The 19116-nt window shown below is 38.9% G+C and overlaps 1 protein-coding gene across 4 annotated transcripts in view; it reads left to right on the top strand.

Moving 5' to 3' along the window:
* The first annotated feature begins 15254 nt into the window (after window positions 1-15254).
* Window positions 15255-19116, top strand: part of Pkc98E (Protein kinase C) — a 42008-nt gene continuing 38146 nt past the window's right edge. The window contains exon 1 of one of the 4 annotated variants that reach the window (XM_089237983.1): window positions 15255-15931. In XM_089237983.1, coding sequence (XP_089094109.1) covers window positions 15569-15931 — 363 coding nt within the window. In that variant the 5' untranslated portion in view covers window positions 15255-15568. The remainder of the gene's footprint in view (window positions 15932-19116) is intronic. The other 3 variants (XM_089237985.1, XM_089237986.1, XM_089237982.1) reach the window with 3 other exon arrangements.

Genomic DNA, 19116 nt, shown 5'->3' with positions numbered 1-19116 from the left:
TTATGTCATTTTTATGTTTCATGTTTTAAAAAATCATTTTCTTTATTGTTGCATATATATTGTCCAAAATACATGAAATGACAATATCTTTAGAAATTGTCTTCTTGCGATATCAATACAGGGTTCCCAGCAACCTGGAAAGTCAGGGAAAAGTTGAAGGGGAAAAAATCAGAGGATAAATCTACATTAAAATGGTTTACCTTCACTTTTTTTCCATGGAAGATTATTTTTCAGATCCCCAGGGAGAGGAAAAAAATCCTTATCAGCATTTTCCTCCAGATCCCCTACTGAGAGATGTCTTTTCAGTTGAAGGGTGGGATTTTACAATGTTGGCCAAGAAACAATCTGCCCTCTGAGTAAATAGATGAAGGGATCTAAAGTGGAGAGACCCTCCCAGTGGCGTCGGAGCCGGGGGTGCTGTGGGTGCTCGAGCACCCACGGAAGTTTGTAAAACAGGTCCGAGCACCCGCAGAATTGATTCAGAAATCCAAATTTCCTGCATAGAACTCAAGACGAGCACCCACAGGTTCGAAATACTTCCGACGCCCCTGGACCCTCCTTTCCATTGTTGAAAGCAAAGCCAATACCAGCTCTTAACTTCTTTTCTATTTCTTCTGAAAAAACATTTTATTTTCTTGTTTTTTTTTCCTGCCTGTGGGTAGAGAACCTTTAGGCCCATTTAACACTGAGCGAACTTGGGTCCAGATCCGCATGCCATTTCACACGAGCACTAAAGTTCTAAAAAATCTTGTTTGAAATTTGTGCATAAAAACTTTTTTTTCCCCAATTTTTGTAATTATTTTTCTCCTTCACCCCTGATTCAGTGCTCATAGGCAGCCTAGAGCTATTCTTTGGTGGTTTAATCTAGAGCCCCATAGAATAATCTTAATAGTTTAATCGTAACATAAAGATGCCTTTCAGCTTGATCGTCACAATTAGTCAATGGGAGAACATATCTCAAAAGGTTTTGAAAAAAAAATCTAAGATCTGTCTTTTTAGAAAATATGAAAACAAATTCCAAAAACATATCCAATGATTTTCCAAAAAAAAAAATTCAGGAGATATCAAAGAATTTGCTATATCTCCATTTCAGAAGGAAACGGAGGGATAGACGTATGTAGGTACATTATATTAATGAGCAGGGACCATCATATGGTGTTTTTAAGGGTATTTATGGCAAATAATTAAAAAAATTCCGTGCAAAATCATCTTTAAAAAGTAGCCAAAGATGCGGACGAATTCGATCCACATCGTGTGAATAGCCCCGAATAACCCAATTGTCAAACTTCTATGTGCGGATGCGGAGCCCGCACTTAGGTTTTGACACATGCGGACGACGTCCGGACCCGCATAAACATTTCCTAGGTGCGGAGATATTTCGGCTCGTCTGAAAGGCTCAGTATATTCCAATTGTTAAAACTTCTTCCGGACCAGGGCCGGATTTAGGCAGGTGCGAAGGTTGCGGCCGCACCGGATCGCTAAATTTTTGGGGCCGCAAAAGGGAAATAAAAATGTTTGACATGAAATATAAAATGTTTAGATTATATTTTGGCTTACAACCTCTTAGCAAAGCAATAGCTTGAAATTCAGTTCAAAATAGAGAACCTTTAAGGTTGAGGCCGTGGGTAGATAATCGGTTTTCTAGCCCTGAGAGCCCGAGGCGCAGTTGCATTTTGTTCACGGGCAAGCGGGCACTTTTGTCCATATTTATTGCCAAATGACATTTTTTTATGACTACGAAGGAGTTTTACAGTCGTTCTCGGACACCAAAGTATCCATGTACACCCTGGGGTATTGGAAAACCCCTGTTCAGAGGGGCCGCAAAATACTTAAGCTCGTCCCTGTTCTAGACCCGCATCCGCTCCGTGTGAAAGGCCTCTAAGGGAGTTTAAAGTGAAGATATGGTCAACGCTCCCACTCCGAAATGTTCATTGATTTTCCGGCAAGATATTGTTGCGATCAGACCATAGTTCCAGTCTCTTGGCCAATATGGAGGAGAAAATACATTCCATAGAGTTAAAAAAAAACACCGGTCTATAGTTAAGAGCCACAATCACCTCGCTCCATGCTATTGGACAAGTACTAGTAGACAAAATATTATTAAAAAGGCAGAGAATATATAGAATTTTTTCTGAAATAAAATTTCCGGGGAGTTTATTATGAATTCGTTGGGTATGCCATCACTTTCGGTTGACTTGTTTAATTTTAGATTGCAAACTACTGATTTCATCTCTGCGATCGATATATCTGAATCCAGAAGTGAATCATTTTGGTAAGAAGTAATTGAGGATGGAAGTGTCGTGAATATTGAGATAGCTTCTTTTGAAAAAACCGATCTAAAGTTGTTATACATTCCTCTACTGTAATATTTGTAGCAGGGGTTTTGTTTTTTCGAAAGATATTTATAGAGTCCCAAAAGTCCTTACCCTTAGAAAGAGATATTTTATCCCTCAAGTTTTTGAAAAAAGCCTTTTGAAGTTAAATATTATTGTTTATTGTACTGTTTTTTTGCCCTAGAAAGCGTCTGAAAGTCCTGACTCCTCGAAAATTGCGATTCTCTTTACGAAGTGCACGTTTAGCTAAGACAATGTTTATCAAACCATTTTGCTCGCTGAAAATTGGGAGATCGAATCTTTTTAACAAATAGGTCACACTTAGATGCAGCTTCGTTGACAATTTTAAGTAAATTATTGTAAGTCATTGCTCTCTCGAGTCCTCGAGTTGCAAAAAAATTATTCCAGTCTGAATCCAATTTAGATTTAAATTGAAGTGCCCTCTGAGGGATCCAACGATATTTTCTAGAGATCGTCACTGGGAATTGAGGATCCATGTCGTTGTCGCGCTGCAAAAAAACTCTCATGTCTTGCGAAATGGTCGGATTCGGTCCAATCTAGTACTTTGAAATCATTAATTTCTGATTGCGCAAATTCTTCAGGTGAGAATATATAATCAATAATGCTCGATCCATTTGCAGACGAGTACGTGAATTTGCCTTCCTTATCACCGTGGAAATTACAATTAAAAAGTGGCCAGTTATTTTGAATGCAGCTATTAATTAAAATTTTTCCATGTTTATTAATTACACTATCCAAACTTTGGTGACTATATGTATGATCTCTGGTTGAGCACCAAGATATCTGGGACCCACAGCGTGCGTTCAGGTCACCACCCACAAGAAAATCAGTACCTATATATGAGATTTTCACAGAATAACAATGATTCAGTAAGAGAATTCTTATTTGAGCTGTATGGTGGGATATACAGCAGACCTATTACAAACTGGCCACGACTGAGCAAATGAGGGGTGAACTTAACAAATATTGAAAATTCATTCTTAAGTAAAATCCTCGGAGTAGCTAGATCTTTTTCATAGCTAATAAGAGGAGTCCGTAGGGTCGACCATATCTCGAATTCACTCCCTCTACCGTAATTAGGTTATAGTTATTTCAGCAATCAACACACACACACAATTAGGTGGAGAGAAATTTTTATATATCCATGTTTCGGAAAAGTGAATATATCATACCTGACCACAGACGGGAGACGAAATTTTAATCACTTAGTTTAGACGAAAGGCTACAAATATTCCAAAACAAGAGAGTCCTGAAGTTCATATCACAAAGTCGGACATTTTGAGATGTAGATGATCGTGAGTTCCGCAATTCAGGTCCATCGGACTACAGTGGTGCCTTTAGACCAGTGATTCCCAACGTGGGCGTTAACGATGGAATGTTCCAGGGGGGCGGCAGAAGCTACGGGTATAACATAGGATCCTATGGGTTAGATTGCGTTGGTGGGCGATGGAAGAAAAAAATTTCCGAAGAAGGGGGCGATGGGGCAAAAAAGATTGGGAAACTATGCGACAATTAATTTGACTTTCCGTGAACGATTTTAAAAATTCAAAGAAAATTTTACAACAAATCAAACTTACATCCTCTCTTAAAAATGAAAAGAAACTCTGCAGTACAAACACCAAGCATTTACCCATTAATCACATGTTTGTATTTCCAAAAATAATACCTTTAACTTCCCCTCATTCACCTTTTTATAATTTTCAACCGAGATGATAAGATCTGAAACATTTGTTAAAAATTTCCAGCTTTGTACACCCGATTTATGAAAATTTTTGCGTTGGAAACCCATATTCTTTGTCTTCCAATAAAGTATGCCATACTCAGTGCCGTCTTAACGCATAGGCCAATACCTTCTAGAGCAGAGAAGAGCCTGCTCTAGAAGGTATTGCATAGGCCCACCCGGCGCGGAGGAAGTGCAGAGAGGGCCTCATGAAGATTTCATCTGATTCAAATAATCGAGAGTAAGCATGTAAATTGATGGGCAAAACCATGTGGAGGATTTCCGAAAAGTCATTTTGCCTGAGGGCTCACGATGCTCTTAAGAGGGTTCAGCCGATACAACTACAGTATTCTTTCGATAATCTGGCCCGTCGAATAGCCATGGCCCCCCACATGGGATGGGAGGGAGGGGGGGCCCGTGGAAAGATCTTTTTGATTTTTTTTTCTTTCAGATATGTCCCATAGGAAAATAGACAGGACTCTTTAATATCAATTTGTACTCGTATGGACGGATATCTTGAACTACGTACCTTAGATCTCATTGAAATTTTTTTTAACTATAGACATGTACAAGTAAACGAAAAAAAACGAACCCCCCCCCCCCCGGGAAACGAAGAAAAGAACATTGTACAAGGCCCTCCCGGCTCTCATGGCAGTCTTTCTCCTAGGAAGGAAGAAGAAAAGACATTGTGATGGTCATGGCTACTGAGACGTCAAGGACACCAGCATTTTGTGTGTCCTCAGGGCTATAGCCACTAGAATAAGGGAGGCCACTAGAGTAATCCTTATCTAGTCGTCGAGCGTGTGTAGGGACCTACAGGGCTACCGCGCGACCCCTGCTGTTTCAGTTCGTAGAAGGCCATAATGTCTAGATAGAATGAAAATTGGAGTAAACAGACGTCGTATTCCACAGTGAAATTGCCTCTGGGTGCCGATAAAGCACATGAACCCTCCCCCCCAACAACCTGGAACAGGGGCCCGTAGGCTGCGCTCTTCAGCGGACCCCCCCCCTCTATAGTGAACTAATAGTGTGGAAAAAAGACAAAAAATGACAAGAATGATCCAGGCCCCAGGCCTGAAGCTCCGCCAGCCCCACTCTCGTGGGCGAGTTACGATACTGAGACAGCTTTGCTGCAAGCTTTTGTATACAGTGGATCCCGCATTACTTTTTCCTCCTTGGGTCCTGCGACTCTCTGGTGCCAACTGATACTCAAGGGCGTCGCCAGGGGGGGGGGGACTTGGGGGTCTGGTCGTCCCCCCCCCCCCCCCGAAATGTGAGAAAATGACCGAAAAAAGGGAAAAAGATGGCCAAATCCATTGTTCTGTCACTTTGGTCCCCCCCCCCGAACGAAATTTCTGGCTACGCCCCTGCTGATACTCATCGAGATTTCTCGTTTAAAGCGTTTTCCCGCAAAAAGTATTGTACGAAATGGCTGTAATGACGTGTGTACTGAATCACGTGATTTCGCTCACGGCCCCTCTAGTAACCCCTCCCTCTCCCACCGAACAAATCAAGGGAGTTTTTCCAAGGTTTCTAGAATATACGATATACTCCTTGCTTCTGAAAAAAAAGGCCACATTCCGCATCTGCCTTTTTTATTCGCTGTACTGTCTTGAGGACACATCTCCACTCAAAACTTCTATTCACAGACATATTGTGACACAGAAAAATATTTACGGTTCGCGTCTGCAAAAATACAGTTGTTCGAAATCTTCTAGTAAAATAGTTGAACGAGTTTGCGTACATAAAGGATTAATTTTTTTCCCACGTGGATGAATCCTACGGTTCTAGCCCAAAAGAACGGTAAGCAAAGCTAAAAATTTGAATTTTTGTTTAATTTTTATTTTGAGCATTAAGAGTTAACTATAATGAATCTATGTCAGAAGAGTTTCGCCCTGCATCGAGGCCAGTTGCGATGTTTGTTGAATTGTGTTTCATAAAGTTTAAAAACGATTATTTTTAATAGGGCATATCTACAAATTACAGAGTAACCTCGTTCATACGTTACTCAGTTACACAACTTTCATGTTTATATGACGTTTAACTTGGGTAGCAATACATTTTAAACAACAATACAACAAATACATTTTAATGTTAAAATATTTCATTCATTTATTTAACGTAAAACCTCAATTATTCGACGTTTTCACTTCGACTAAAACTCGGTAACTTTTGAAAAAAGAAAAACTTAATTTATATCCATCAAATGCGCACAAAATTTTTGTATGCAGTGAAAAAGCGTTGCTGCAACAGTTCTAGCATATTGTCACCGCAAAAGACATAAATTTTAGGGTGATTGCTGACGTATACGAAAATTGCCAGTGAGATGGCTGATGACCATTTAGAGTGGACACTTAGGTGATTTGTTTATTGCCTCTTTCTGAGAATACGCAGATGTGGAAAGTCCCGAAGAAATGGGTTTCAATTGTTTTGACGGCCATATGACCTTTCAGAATTTTTTCTCTCCTTATGTTTTCAACGTTATCCCGAGAGGGTGAGAAAGTCGACTGTAAGCATTTGTGGGGGGGGGGGTACAGGTCTGCCGAAAATAGGTACACATGCACAGCAAGTTCTTTCGATCATTTCCTGTAGAACTTTCTTTCGATGTGGTGCTTTGCTTGCTGGCAGGGCCGTCTTAAGAGCATCATGGGCCTCCGGGCCAATTGATTTTTCTGAGGCCCAACCTAGAGAATTCTCGAAAATTTCAATTACTTCCCATTTTTGTGAGGCCCCCCCCCCTCTTCTCTTGAAGCCCCCGGGCCGTACTCGGGTGGGTCCATGCGTTCAGACGGCACTGCTTGCTAACTGTGTCAAATTCGTCGTTCGTAATGTCGGAAAAACAAAAAACACTCTCTCTAAAAAAACTGGAAATTTTGGAAGAATTCAACAAGAATTTTAAACTGATAACGAAAGTTCATCTTGCAAACAGGCCCGTCATTTAGGGGGGCAACGGCCCCCCTGGCTTTTGAAAATACACTAAAAATGGTGTATATATATACAAATATATATATATATACATACATTGAGTACACGTGTTGTCCCCTCCCCTGGAAAAAGTTGCAAACCAGTTGAATATGTTCGTTTCAACTTTTTGAAACGATTATAAAGTAGAGAAACAACCAAAGAGCAAACTCCTGATTGAAAATCATCTACTGCCAAAAAAAAGTCCAAGATGGGGAAATTTTTGCAAGTCGAGAAGATTGTTGCAATTTTGTACTCAATGTCGTGTCCCAAAGGTAATGTTGTGCCAAATTTTATTTCTTTAAATGATTTGAAATGTGATTTAATTTCCTCTCAAGTATGAAATATTTTTTTAATGAAAACACATAAAATTTTATAACATTTTATATGTATGGGGGGGGGATAATTTTTTAAAAAAGGCAGTTATTCACTTCGACTTATACATAAAACGTTTTATAAAACGTTTTGACTCGGCCTTTTGAACGTCGTATAAACGACTGTAACACAAGGGCGTAGCCAGGGGGGGGGGGACTTGGGGGTCTGGTCCCCCCCCGAAATGTGAGAAAATGACCGAAAAAAGGGAAAAAGATGGCCAAATCCATTGTTCTGTCACTTTGGTCCCCCCCCCCCGAAATGAAAGTGGTCCCCCCCCGAACGAAATTTCTGGCTACGCCCCTGCTGTAACAGAATTGTAAAGTTGCTCAGTTGAATAGATGAAGTGAACATAAATATTTAAATTATTTCAGTTCACACACACACAATTTTTCAGGCCGGTGCTTCAACCAAGGCCAATGAAAATAGTTTTCAGTATTATTACTTTAACTGTTTAATTCACTAAATTTATTTATTTTTTTTGCACGCCTGTAGTAAATCGCCTGGAATAACGGAATCGCTTCGTTTTATCAAAAAAATCATTGCATGGAATAACTTCACGTTAGAGCAGGGCGTCTCAAACTTTTTCCACCTGAGGCGCCCTTTCCCCCTATTCAATGCTTATCCGCGAGCTCCACGGGCTCTCCAGAGCTGTTTAACAAAGAATATTTTCGAAAACCTCACGCCATGACGAAGGTTGGAGGCGCACAGTTTGAGAACCCGTGCGTTATAGGAATAATCTTTGATATTCTAAATTGAAGTTAAACGTTTGGATAGAAATTTTGTTTTGTGTAAAACACGTTTCAAACTGGTTCGTCATGTGTAAAGATTCTACAGTACTTTCATTTGGTGTAGTATGAGCATGCTTGCTTGCTTGGTGAACAACGAAACTATAGAGATGCGGTGGATATCTTATCTGAGAGAAACTAAGGATAAATTTGATATTGTGCATATATCTATATATATAAAATTGATTTTCTGTCTGTCGTGTGTGTGTATGTTCTCTATACAAATCTACAATTTTAGATCGATCGTCGCCAAATTTTGCATATATACCAAATGGGGCCCGACTTGAACGATAGGCTACTTTGAAAGTTTGTCAGAGCAGAGCAAATGCCCCAAATGGGCAAAAAACTGTCGGGCAACAATGGTTTCTCGGCCTCAACAATCACTTTCCGAACGTTTACTTTGGTTACCATGGTTCCTTAGCAATGCGTTTCAGACGTGTATATGCCTTTACAATGGTTTGTCATTTCTTCAACGCTGTCAGTACATGTATAATATTTATGCCTTTATAATGGTTGGCCACATTTTCAATACTCCCAGTAATGAGGTTTTTTTGAATGACGTCGTTATCACCATCAGCATCGCTTTGAGGGTCAGGAAAAGGGTGATCCTCATAGAAATCAGTGTTGATATTGCCGATTTTAATGTAGAAATACGAAAATTTGGTGGGGGGTTTTTCTGTCACATCAATAATTTTAAAAATTGTATTAAATACTCGATTTTTTAAATATTGAGTTCGCTTAGAGATATACGAAGCCCAAGAGATTAAACATGAAGTAATCAGCCGGACCTACTTTCGAGTTAGATATCCAGGCAATAACATTGATTTCAACTTTTTATTTACATCTTCTCAAGCATGAAAATTAATGCCTCCGTATTGTCTTTTAATATTAAATTGCATAAATTCATGTGGGTTAGGATATTTTAAAATTAATTATGGGCCCGTAGAGTACATTTAAAAAATTCCACAGTTTTAACTAAGCATTTTTGGAAGCTGAAACAGGCAGAAATATATAACTTGAAGGTCAGGGGGAAGGGAGAATCGAAATACTTAGCGCCCTTAGAAAAGGGGGAAAAAAATATATTCATTTCTACGTTTCCTTAAATCTAGATTTGTTTATTTCATGAGTCGCGCAGGAAGTCGCCATATTGGTTAACTTAGTCACGGTTTGTATGTCCCTCAAAGAAAGAGAGAGATAGCACGTGATCCAAAAAGCTTCATTGAAGAAAACCCCGGGCAACGCCGTGTATTATAGCTAGTATCTATATATAATTGATTTTCTGTTTTACACGTGTCTTTACAATGGCTTGTCACTTCTTTAATCCTGCCAGTATTATATATTTATTCCTTTGTAATGGTTTGTCACTTTTCCAATCCTCCCAATAAATGTAGAAAACACAGGCAGCGCCGAGTATTGTAGCTAGTATTATGCATGATAAAACTGCAGTGAAATCTCGGTATAACGATATTCTGCGGACGAAGGAAAATACCATAATAGAGATATTATCCATAGACTAAAGATATAATTATTCTTATATCTTTATATATTATTCGATATATATCGATATATATTATTCTTACTCGGTGATATTATCGTTAATCGAGAGACTTTGACATTGAACACTAGCCATCAGGGCCGCAACTAAATGCTTGATCAGCTGAGGTAAGCACATATTTTGACATTCCCCCCCCCCCTGTAATTTTGAAGAAGAGGCTATAAAAGGTGAATTTTGCGCACTCTTCTGGTCCTGGAAAAGATACCTGCTTGTCCCCCCCCCCCCAGTTGCGGCCCTGCCGACCATGGATCACGATCGCCATTGGCGTATGCAAAGGGGGTTTAGGGGTCTAACCCCCCCCCCCCAGAGCCGAGATTATAGGGAAAATTATTATAAAATTATTGCAGGAAAAAAGAACGTAACCCACCACCCAGTCCCGTCTTAACGCATGGGCCCACCCGGGCACGGCCCGGGGGCCCCAAGAGGAGAGGGGCCTCGCGAAAATGAGAAGTGGTTGAAATTTTCGAGAATTTTCCAGATAGAGCCTCAAAAACATCACTTGGCCCGGGGGCCCATGATGCTCTTAAGACGGCCCTGCCACCACCCTCGTGAAAATGACAATACGCCTATGGCAATCACAAGCGTCTATGGGAAAACCATATCGCCTAACCAATTCGTTCTTTTAACTGGCCCATACGGGAGCTCTATTGTATTGCGTAAAATTATATACAAATCACATAATCATATCTCGAAATGTGACACACACACAATTATATTTATTATTTAGTTTAAATAGACAGTGAAACCTCGATATAACAATATTCTACGGACCAAAAAAAAATATTGTGGTAGAGAGATTAAAGAGGTAACATTATCCTCACGTGTGATCAAATTTATGTTATGTTATTGTCATTTTTTCTATATCGGCATTGTTAATATCATCGGAAAATACGCTTTTATGTTTTTATTTGTTACAAAAAATTGTAATTGATTAGTTTATTTATAAAATTCACTTAGATGTGTTTTGTCCCTGTACAGAAGCTTACCGCATAGTGCTTTTGTGTGTCGTACACATAGTGCAGCAATACAAATAACGTTAGCTTTCGGTGATCATTTAGTGCAAAATATTGTTGTAGCGATTTCAAAATTCTCCTAAAAATATCGGGTTATGGAGTCGTTTATCATAGTAGATGATGTTGTTGTACTGAGAGTTTAACATTAAGCCAGTCAATTCCAAACAAGATTTGAAAAAAATATCATTGTACATGCATTTATATTATGGATTAGCGTTGTAGCGATGTTTTGCTGCATATACAAATGGCGTATCGTATGCAGGATTTTTCCATGGGGGGGGGGGGGGGAGGGCATTCAACATTTTTTTCTTCCCGAAAGGGGTTTCTTCTTTTTTTTTTTCTTTACTGAAAAATACACCATAATCTTTTCTCAAGGAAGGTGCACAAAATTTTTCGGTGTGGGGGGGGGGGGGCGCTAAAAATCCTGGCCTGGGGCCCAGGCACTAGCATGTGGGGGCCATACGAATAACCCATCGTTTTTAGACAAGTTTTCTCAGAGCCCCATAGAAGAGAAAAAAATATCACCGCATATATGTCTATGCGCAAAAGTTTATATTACAGCGGCTGAAGTTGGTTTTCTGTGGTTCCCAACTTCGAGGTGCAAATGCGAGACGATCTCCTCGTTCAAAGGCTTCAAATTATTGGATAGGGCCGAAGCCTATATTTTCATAGATATTATAGAGGCTACATTCAAATGCCCACCTTCTGCAGCAGAGCTCCTCAGCTAGGATTTTTTTTGTGGGTCTTTGGTCAGACTTTTCACGGGCCCCACTATAATGAATTTATCGAGTGAAAAACAAAAAAATTATAAGAGAGAGAATCGTCCTGAGCCCTGTTAGCCTCACCCTGTGGAGGACATGTCAATGTGTCAACATCAGTGAATCCGCAAACGAATGCAATTCATTCCCTAGGAAAACCCAGATGTGCTACTAAAGGTGTAGAAATTATTTTCTTCACCCAACTGTTTTTCAAAACTTAATTTTCACTTACAAAAAATAGTTGTTTTTCTCGAGGATTCCATCATTTTTTGGTCCACCTCAAGCTTACATATTTAAGGACTGTGAATCCCCCCCCCCCCCAAAATAAAAGAAAAATAAATAAACGAATGGCTAGAAAACGATGATTCATCGTATTCGATTCCTTGTGCTTCAAGAAAACTAAAGGGTGTACATTTGCGCCCCTCGGTAAAAATATTTTGCTTGAAGGCTCTTGTGTATGTGGGAGGGGCGATCGCTCTACTTACTGTCTATTGTTTTAAGGCTCTTGGGGGGATGATCGCCCCCATCGTGCTCCCCTGGATCCACTACTGCCGGGCAGGGCTGGGCTTAGAAATTTCATAGCCCGGTGCAAAAAAAATTTATGCAAGCACTCCTCAACTTATAAATTTTTCGACTTCCGAACATAAATCTTGAAGGGAAAAATTGCTCATTTTATTATACACTCATTTTTTCATTATTTCAGGAACGCGTTGATAGTTGAGATCGAATCAAACACGATATATAGAGATGGAGTTTCATTAATTTGATTACATTTATAAATGGTTAATAATAATTAGCGTGGTCCACCTGCTAACACTTCATCGTCACTCGAATCATATATTGAACAAACATACATTTCTGACATACTTTTATATAGTAGCAGGTATTTTTTTTTAATCAAATAAAAATCTTTATCAAATATCTGTTGCAATTCGATAACTTTGATCATTTTCCGAATCTTTTATTGCTGTTTTTGCTTAATTAATGTAAATAATAGAAGTAAAGGAATCAAATACTGGGATTCCCAAAAATAAAGAAAAAACATTCTGAAACACGTTAGAACTGCATTTGAAAATGAAGATTAATTTATAATTAATACAATATATTCCGTTTATAACGTTCTCACTTAGAAAGTTTTCAAGCTTAGTACGACTCATTTTCCTAATCCTAACTTTTACTAACACTCATCGAAACTTCCGGAAAAGAAAAAGAATATATAGCGGGTAGAGAGAGAGAGAGAAGCGCCCTAAACTCACATTGAACCAGCTACCCCAAAAGAGCATGTTTAAAGCGTTTTCCCGCCTACAACGTTTTTTATGACGAGTTTTTGGAAAAACTCTTAGTGGGATTCACTATGTATGAGCTCTCCAATGTTATTACTTGTTTGAAAAACAAAGTTTCTTGCCGCAAATAAAATCCAAGATTGTAATTTCAATATTTGAATATTCAAATTCGAAATTCAAAAAGACGGCCTGGTATCGGTTGACGAATATTAGCAACATTAGCAGCAATCCGCCTAAACTTCAGATATAATTCATTTAATAGTCGTCAAACACATTTTCTTATCAGAGAATGAACTGCCGGGGCTGCAAGCAACGTAACCTACATCCTAAATTTTCGGACCTTTGTGCTCTTAAATGATTTTATGCAGGAACTCTCTGTTCATGAAACAAAATATTTCTAATGTTGGTACTGTACTAAATGAGTAATTAGATTGAGGGGAAATAAATCAGAGAGAGATGTCTTACCTTTTTCGTTCGGAAGTTCAGAAGTAAAAATTGTCAAAATTTAGAATTCATACATTGTATATCCATCTTCCGGAATATAAGTTCTCCGGAATTTCGAAGAAGTTTTCAAGCCTCTCAGGGAAACATCATGACAGTTCAGAGGTTCCCAGGAAAGCATGCAATTAACACTCCGAAGGACAGTCGAAGTTGCCTCGCTCCGGGGCAGTCGTCATCTAGAAATGTCCATGCCACAGGCTACTATGGCTAGTGGAAGCACCGCGGAATGAAACTATAAACATTGCATTGTTTTTTCCTAAATTATTGTGTGGCTCAGCCTCCCTACAAAATTTATTGGGGGATGGGAGCTCAAATGGCCTCAGCCCTAGGTTCCGGTGCCTATGGCCGCAACTGTATGATTGGTCATCTGAGACAAGCACGCGTTTTGGCGCCCACTCGTAATGTTGAAGGAGAGGTTGAAGGGTGAGATTTCCATCCCCTCTAATCTGGCGCCGGGGCACCAGACCGCCTGCTTCCTCCTTATTTGCGGCATTGATTATAGTTATCTTTTGGCTCACCACAATCTTTTTCTTTTTGTGTAACTTTGAAAGAAAAAAAACCAATGCAATTATACTGGCTTCTGCCTTATTGTGAAGATTTCGAAGAAATGAGAAATTGCATAGGCGGTGGGGGGCACGATGATGATGATATCAATTCATATATATACATTAGATCAGTCAACTCCGCCTTTGACGCTGGGGGGAGGGGGATGCCCCCACGCTTTCCCCCCCCCCCCGTATTTCGCCCATACATAGTCGTTGGGCAGATCGTGCTATGCGACAGGTGTGGTCGCACCTGGATTTGCTCTTTATGAGGGAACGTACTCATGACAAATTATTGCCTATTAATTTCACTGCCTATTTTTATTCACGACAAATTGAGCCTATAATAAATTCTTAAATTATTTCTTTCATTAATTTTGAATTTTCATCAATTTTGAAAAAAATTTTATAGCCGTTAATTCTAAATTTTCATTATTTGCGAAATTATTAATTTCATTAATTCTTGATTTTCATCGATTTTGGAATTATTTCTTTCATTAATTCTAAAATTTTCCTTAATTTCGGGAATTGTTTCCGTCATTAGTTTCAGTGCCGAATTTTCATTAAATTTTGTGTTAACTTAAATGTAATTGTGTGTTTAAAATTTTTTCTGTGGGCATATTTTTCATCGTCCTGTATAAATTCTGAAATAATGGATGCTGATTTTCACCCGCAAAATATATAAAATTGACGCAGGGGGGTCTCGATACCATTTAGGAGAAATATGTCTCCTCTAAGTGGGGGGGGGGGGGTTCTTAACATTTTTTAACGTCTCGAAATTGTTGAGACGGACCTCGGGACCTGATGGGCCCGACGATATTATTTTCGCACTGGGCCCTGCGTTAGCCCACAGTTAACTCCAAGAAGAATTAGGGGTTCTCTTGAGGCAGTGCACGATATGGAAATGGCTTTTTTCCAAAACTCTGGGAGGTTAAGTTCCGTGCTGAAGATTACGCATAATCCCACGTTGTGTGGACGAAAGCGAAGAACCATTGTTCAGTTGTGATCACGTGAACAAGACGCAACATTTTTGCTCGTACATCGAAACACTGGAAAGCTTAATTTTCACTGGACACGAATTGAAACCTGCGTATGTTAAATTATTATTTTTTTTTTTGCAATCAAAACTGTTCAGATGGGAGACACCGACTTCAGATCGAGAAAACTCCAACCTACGGACTACCGAATCGAGTCAAATAATTTCTGAGGTCTGAAATTCGTTTTTCCCTGAAATTCGTGTGATGTCACACATTACGATTGATGAATAAATGTCTGAGAATTAATTTTTGAAAAAATAAATTCAATAGACATTTCTTTTTTTTTCCTTCAAGACTTTCGTGTCTCTCTCTATATAGAGAGTTGTCTTTTTTTTTCTTTTTTTTTAAACCAACCTCGAAAACATACAATATTACACAGTGCGCAAGCGTTAGACTTGCGGGTCAAGGAGAACTGTGGGATATAATAATGTATTGACTGAAAAGGCTAGGGATAAGTACGATGATCTTTTGAAAGAGAGTGGGCTCTTTTTTTTTTTACATCTTTTTTTTTTTCTCGTTGAAGGGGGAATTTGTTCAGACTCCGGCCGAAGGTCTCGAAAATGATGATGAGCATCATCGTCGCTTTTTGATAGGAAAAACAAATCTAAAGGAATTAAAAGAAAATTAAGCTGACCGAGGCTTTTTTTTTTTTCTTGCTGTTGAAACAACACGGAAAAGAAAAAGATGCCTCACTTTACGGGTACCCTGAAACTGAAAGTGTGCGAAGCCGTAGATCTGCGACCCACCGAATATGCGACCCGTCATGCGAATGTCGTCGGGAAACAGCAGCAAATGCTGATTGACCCTTACGTTGCCGTCGATGTCGACGAGATGCACGTAGACAGGACATCTGCCAAACAGAAGACTTTCAAGCCGGTATGGAACGAGTTCTTCTCCACCGAAGTCCACAACGCCCAAATTATCGGACTGACGGTTTTCCACGACGCGGCCATACCCCCGGATGACTTCGTGGCCAACTGTAATATTTCCTTCGACGAGCTTCTTAATTCTACTAAGGAGATGGGAAAATACGAATCTGATATTTGGGTACGTCATCTTGCCTTTTATTCCTTTCTCCTCCTCATCCCGATTATTATAATCCTCTCGCCTCTCCGCGCGTATGTTATCATTGTGTATGGCTTCTTTTCTCTCCGCTCACGAAAATCTATAAATAAACGCTCTTAATGCACGTGTTATTGTTTCTTCTAATTAGTGTGGTAATGAATGATGATTGGATAATTTATTGCGCAATTATTTGCCACCGTAAATTAGAGTTTGTCATCATTAAATGTTTGAATGGTAGACCCATATGTATCTGTATGTGCTCAGTAGATTTAACTGACATGCTTCTCTAGTTAAGCACTTTTGTTTCATAAAGACTGAGATGTGCAAGATAGATCCTTCTTATGAGGCATTGGATTGAAGTCTATCTGAATCCTTTCTTGTATTTCCCATTTTCGTACTTCATTATGGTACTTCATTGAGAATCAGTTTTTTGGTATAAAAACTTCATTCCTTGAACTAGTCTTGAGAGACTAGTTCCTCTCGTGAATTTATTCACCATGGCCAAACATTTCCCCATGGGGAACAGAGCCTGGGCCATGCCTGGTTTTACAGTTCCTCTCGTACAATGAAATCTGTGTAGTGGTTTTCAAGGGACCAGAGAAAAATACCATTATAAGATGTTTACATCATTATAGAAGGAATCTAATTTTGTGTGCATGAATGGGAGGGGGCATATCAGGACCTAAGAGGGAAACAGTTATAGACAGAGTTAAAGGGAAATTATAGTAGATGAGCTGAATAATATCTTTGGTATGAAAGCTGAGTTAATTTTCCAAGAGCTGTGTAAGCTGAATCACTTCAAGAGCTGTGTAAAAGCTTAGTTGCTTCAATTGCTGTAAAAAAAAACCTGAATTTATTCTTTGTGACTGTGTAACAGCTGAGTAATTTTGAGATCTGTATTAAAGCTGAATAACTCTAATGGTGTATAAATTCAATCACATCTATGGGAACTGTATAAAATCTTAATCGCTTCTTCAATGGTGTCCATGCACCATGAAAGCCATAACACCATGGTGCCTCTAAAGGCTACATAACATCTCGATAGTTTTTAGATCTGTATCGGCCGTATTCACCAACACAGTTTAAACTGCAATTGCAGGTAAAAGGCTTGAAGATCGAAACGATTGGTTAAATTGACGATTTTAACCAATCTGTGTCGATCGCTAATCGTTTAACCTGTGATTGTAGTTTAAACTGTGTTGGGGAATACGGCCGTATGAAAGTTGAATAACTTCTTCAATGACTTTAAAATCGGAATCACTTCTTCAATGACTTTAAAATCGGAATCACTTCTTCAATGACTTTAAAATCGGAATCACTTCTTCAATGACTGTTTAAAAGCTGAATCACTTCTTCAATGACTGTTTAAAAGCTGAATCACTTCTTCAATGACTGTTTAAAAGCTGAATCACTTCTTCAATGACTGTATAAAATCTGATGACATGGGTTAGCACGATGCTATACTCGAAGGCTGTTTAACTTCTCGATAACTTCTTTGAGGACTGTGTAAAAGCTGAATTATATCTTTAATTGTTTCTTTCTCCTCCTCATGCAGATTATTAATCCCTTTCCTCTCTGCATATGTTATATATTGTATAACTTTTTTTCCTCCGCTGTTTGCATCTATAATTAAATACTTTTAATGTATGTGTTATTGTTTCTCTAATTATTATGGTAATGCATGATTGGATAATTTATTGCTCAAGTATTTGCCACTACAAAATATTTGCCAATTTATACAAGAATGGTGGACTCATATGTATCTGCATGTGAACAACAGGTTTAATTGATATGATTTTATTTTCTGTATGATCCAGTCGAGCAAAAGTTACTTTTGTCTTTTGTTTCGTAAAGAATGCGAGATGCACGAGATAGATCCTTGTTGTGAGGCATTAGATTGAAGTCTTTCTACGTGGTAATACTCAAATCTTTTCTTGTACAGTGATCTCTCACTTATAAACCTTCTCACTCTGGGCCCCCATAAGGGTAGGGCCGACAGGACTCCAGCCCGGGATGATTCTCATCATTTTTCGTTTTTCAATGTTCTGAATTCACTGTAGAAGGACCCATGAAATATCCTAGCCTTGGGGGGGGGGGGGGAGACTCGACTGTCGGATAGTGGTCTATGCTCTCACTTATATATCTTTCTCTTAGTTATAAGAAGACTATTTTCTGCACTCCCTGTCAAAGAATATAGTTTAATAATGCTATTCACTTTTACGACTTGAGCGTCTTTTTTTCCGATGCCCTTGCATCGACCCATAAGTAAGAGATCACTATCTATCACATTTTCATACTTGATTATGGCACAGTGATCTCACTTATGTGTTATGTAAGGGAACAAGAAAAAAAGATGCATAAATGAGAGAGCCGTATAAGTGAATGAATTATTATGCTATATCTTTGACAGGGAGTGTAGAATAGTCTTATAACTGAGAAAAATGTATAAGTGAGAGATCACTGTACTTCGTTTAGTTGATGTAAAAAAGAGTTCCCACAATACTTAAATAGTGTCTCATACGTGAAATCTCCATGTAATGATTTTCGAAGATCAGGGAAAAATATCATTATAAGATGTTTACATCATTATCCCTCTAAGCCCGAACCCAAATGATTGCGTGGGTCGAATGCTAACAAAAATTCATGCTTTCGAAAATTTCCTGGTCTTAAAGGGTTATAGATGGAATCTTACTTTGTGTACATCAGTGGTGCTCAACTGGGGGACCATATGGGGGCATTGGTTATAAATCGTGTTAAAGTGGCGTGATGGCATTGGCTGTAAATCGAGTTAAAGTGAAGTGATGGCAGGTGAGCTGAATAATTTCTTTGAGGGCTGTGACAAATCTGAATTACTTTAAGGGCTGTATAATAGCCAGCTGAATCACTTTTTTGAGGACTGCATGAAAGCCGAGTTACTTTTTCAATTGCTGTAAAAAAGGTTGAATTATTTGTTGGCTGCATAAAACCCATGATGCGCTTGTACAACAGCTCAGTTCCTTGTTATAGTACTATATGAAAGCTGAACAGCCTTCAACTGCTGTGTAAACTGAATTACTTGTTGGAGGGTCGTATAAAAGCTGCACTACTTATTCAAGGACTGTATGAAAGTTGAATCGCTTCTTTAATGACTGTATAAAAGTTGAGTAACATAGATTAACACTATGGTG

The sequence above is a fragment of the Pholcus phalangioides genome, unplaced genomic scaffold (genome assembly GCF_987345545.1).
Source record: "Pholcus phalangioides strain wild (caught in Gottingen) unplaced genomic scaffold, Ppha-v1.0 ptg000010l_1, whole genome shotgun sequence".
NCBI lineage: Eukaryota > Metazoa > Arthropoda > Arachnida > Araneae > Pholcidae > Pholcus > Pholcus phalangioides.
Note: the sequence above shows the minus strand (reverse complement) of the source record. Positions and strands in the feature narration are given on the sequence as shown.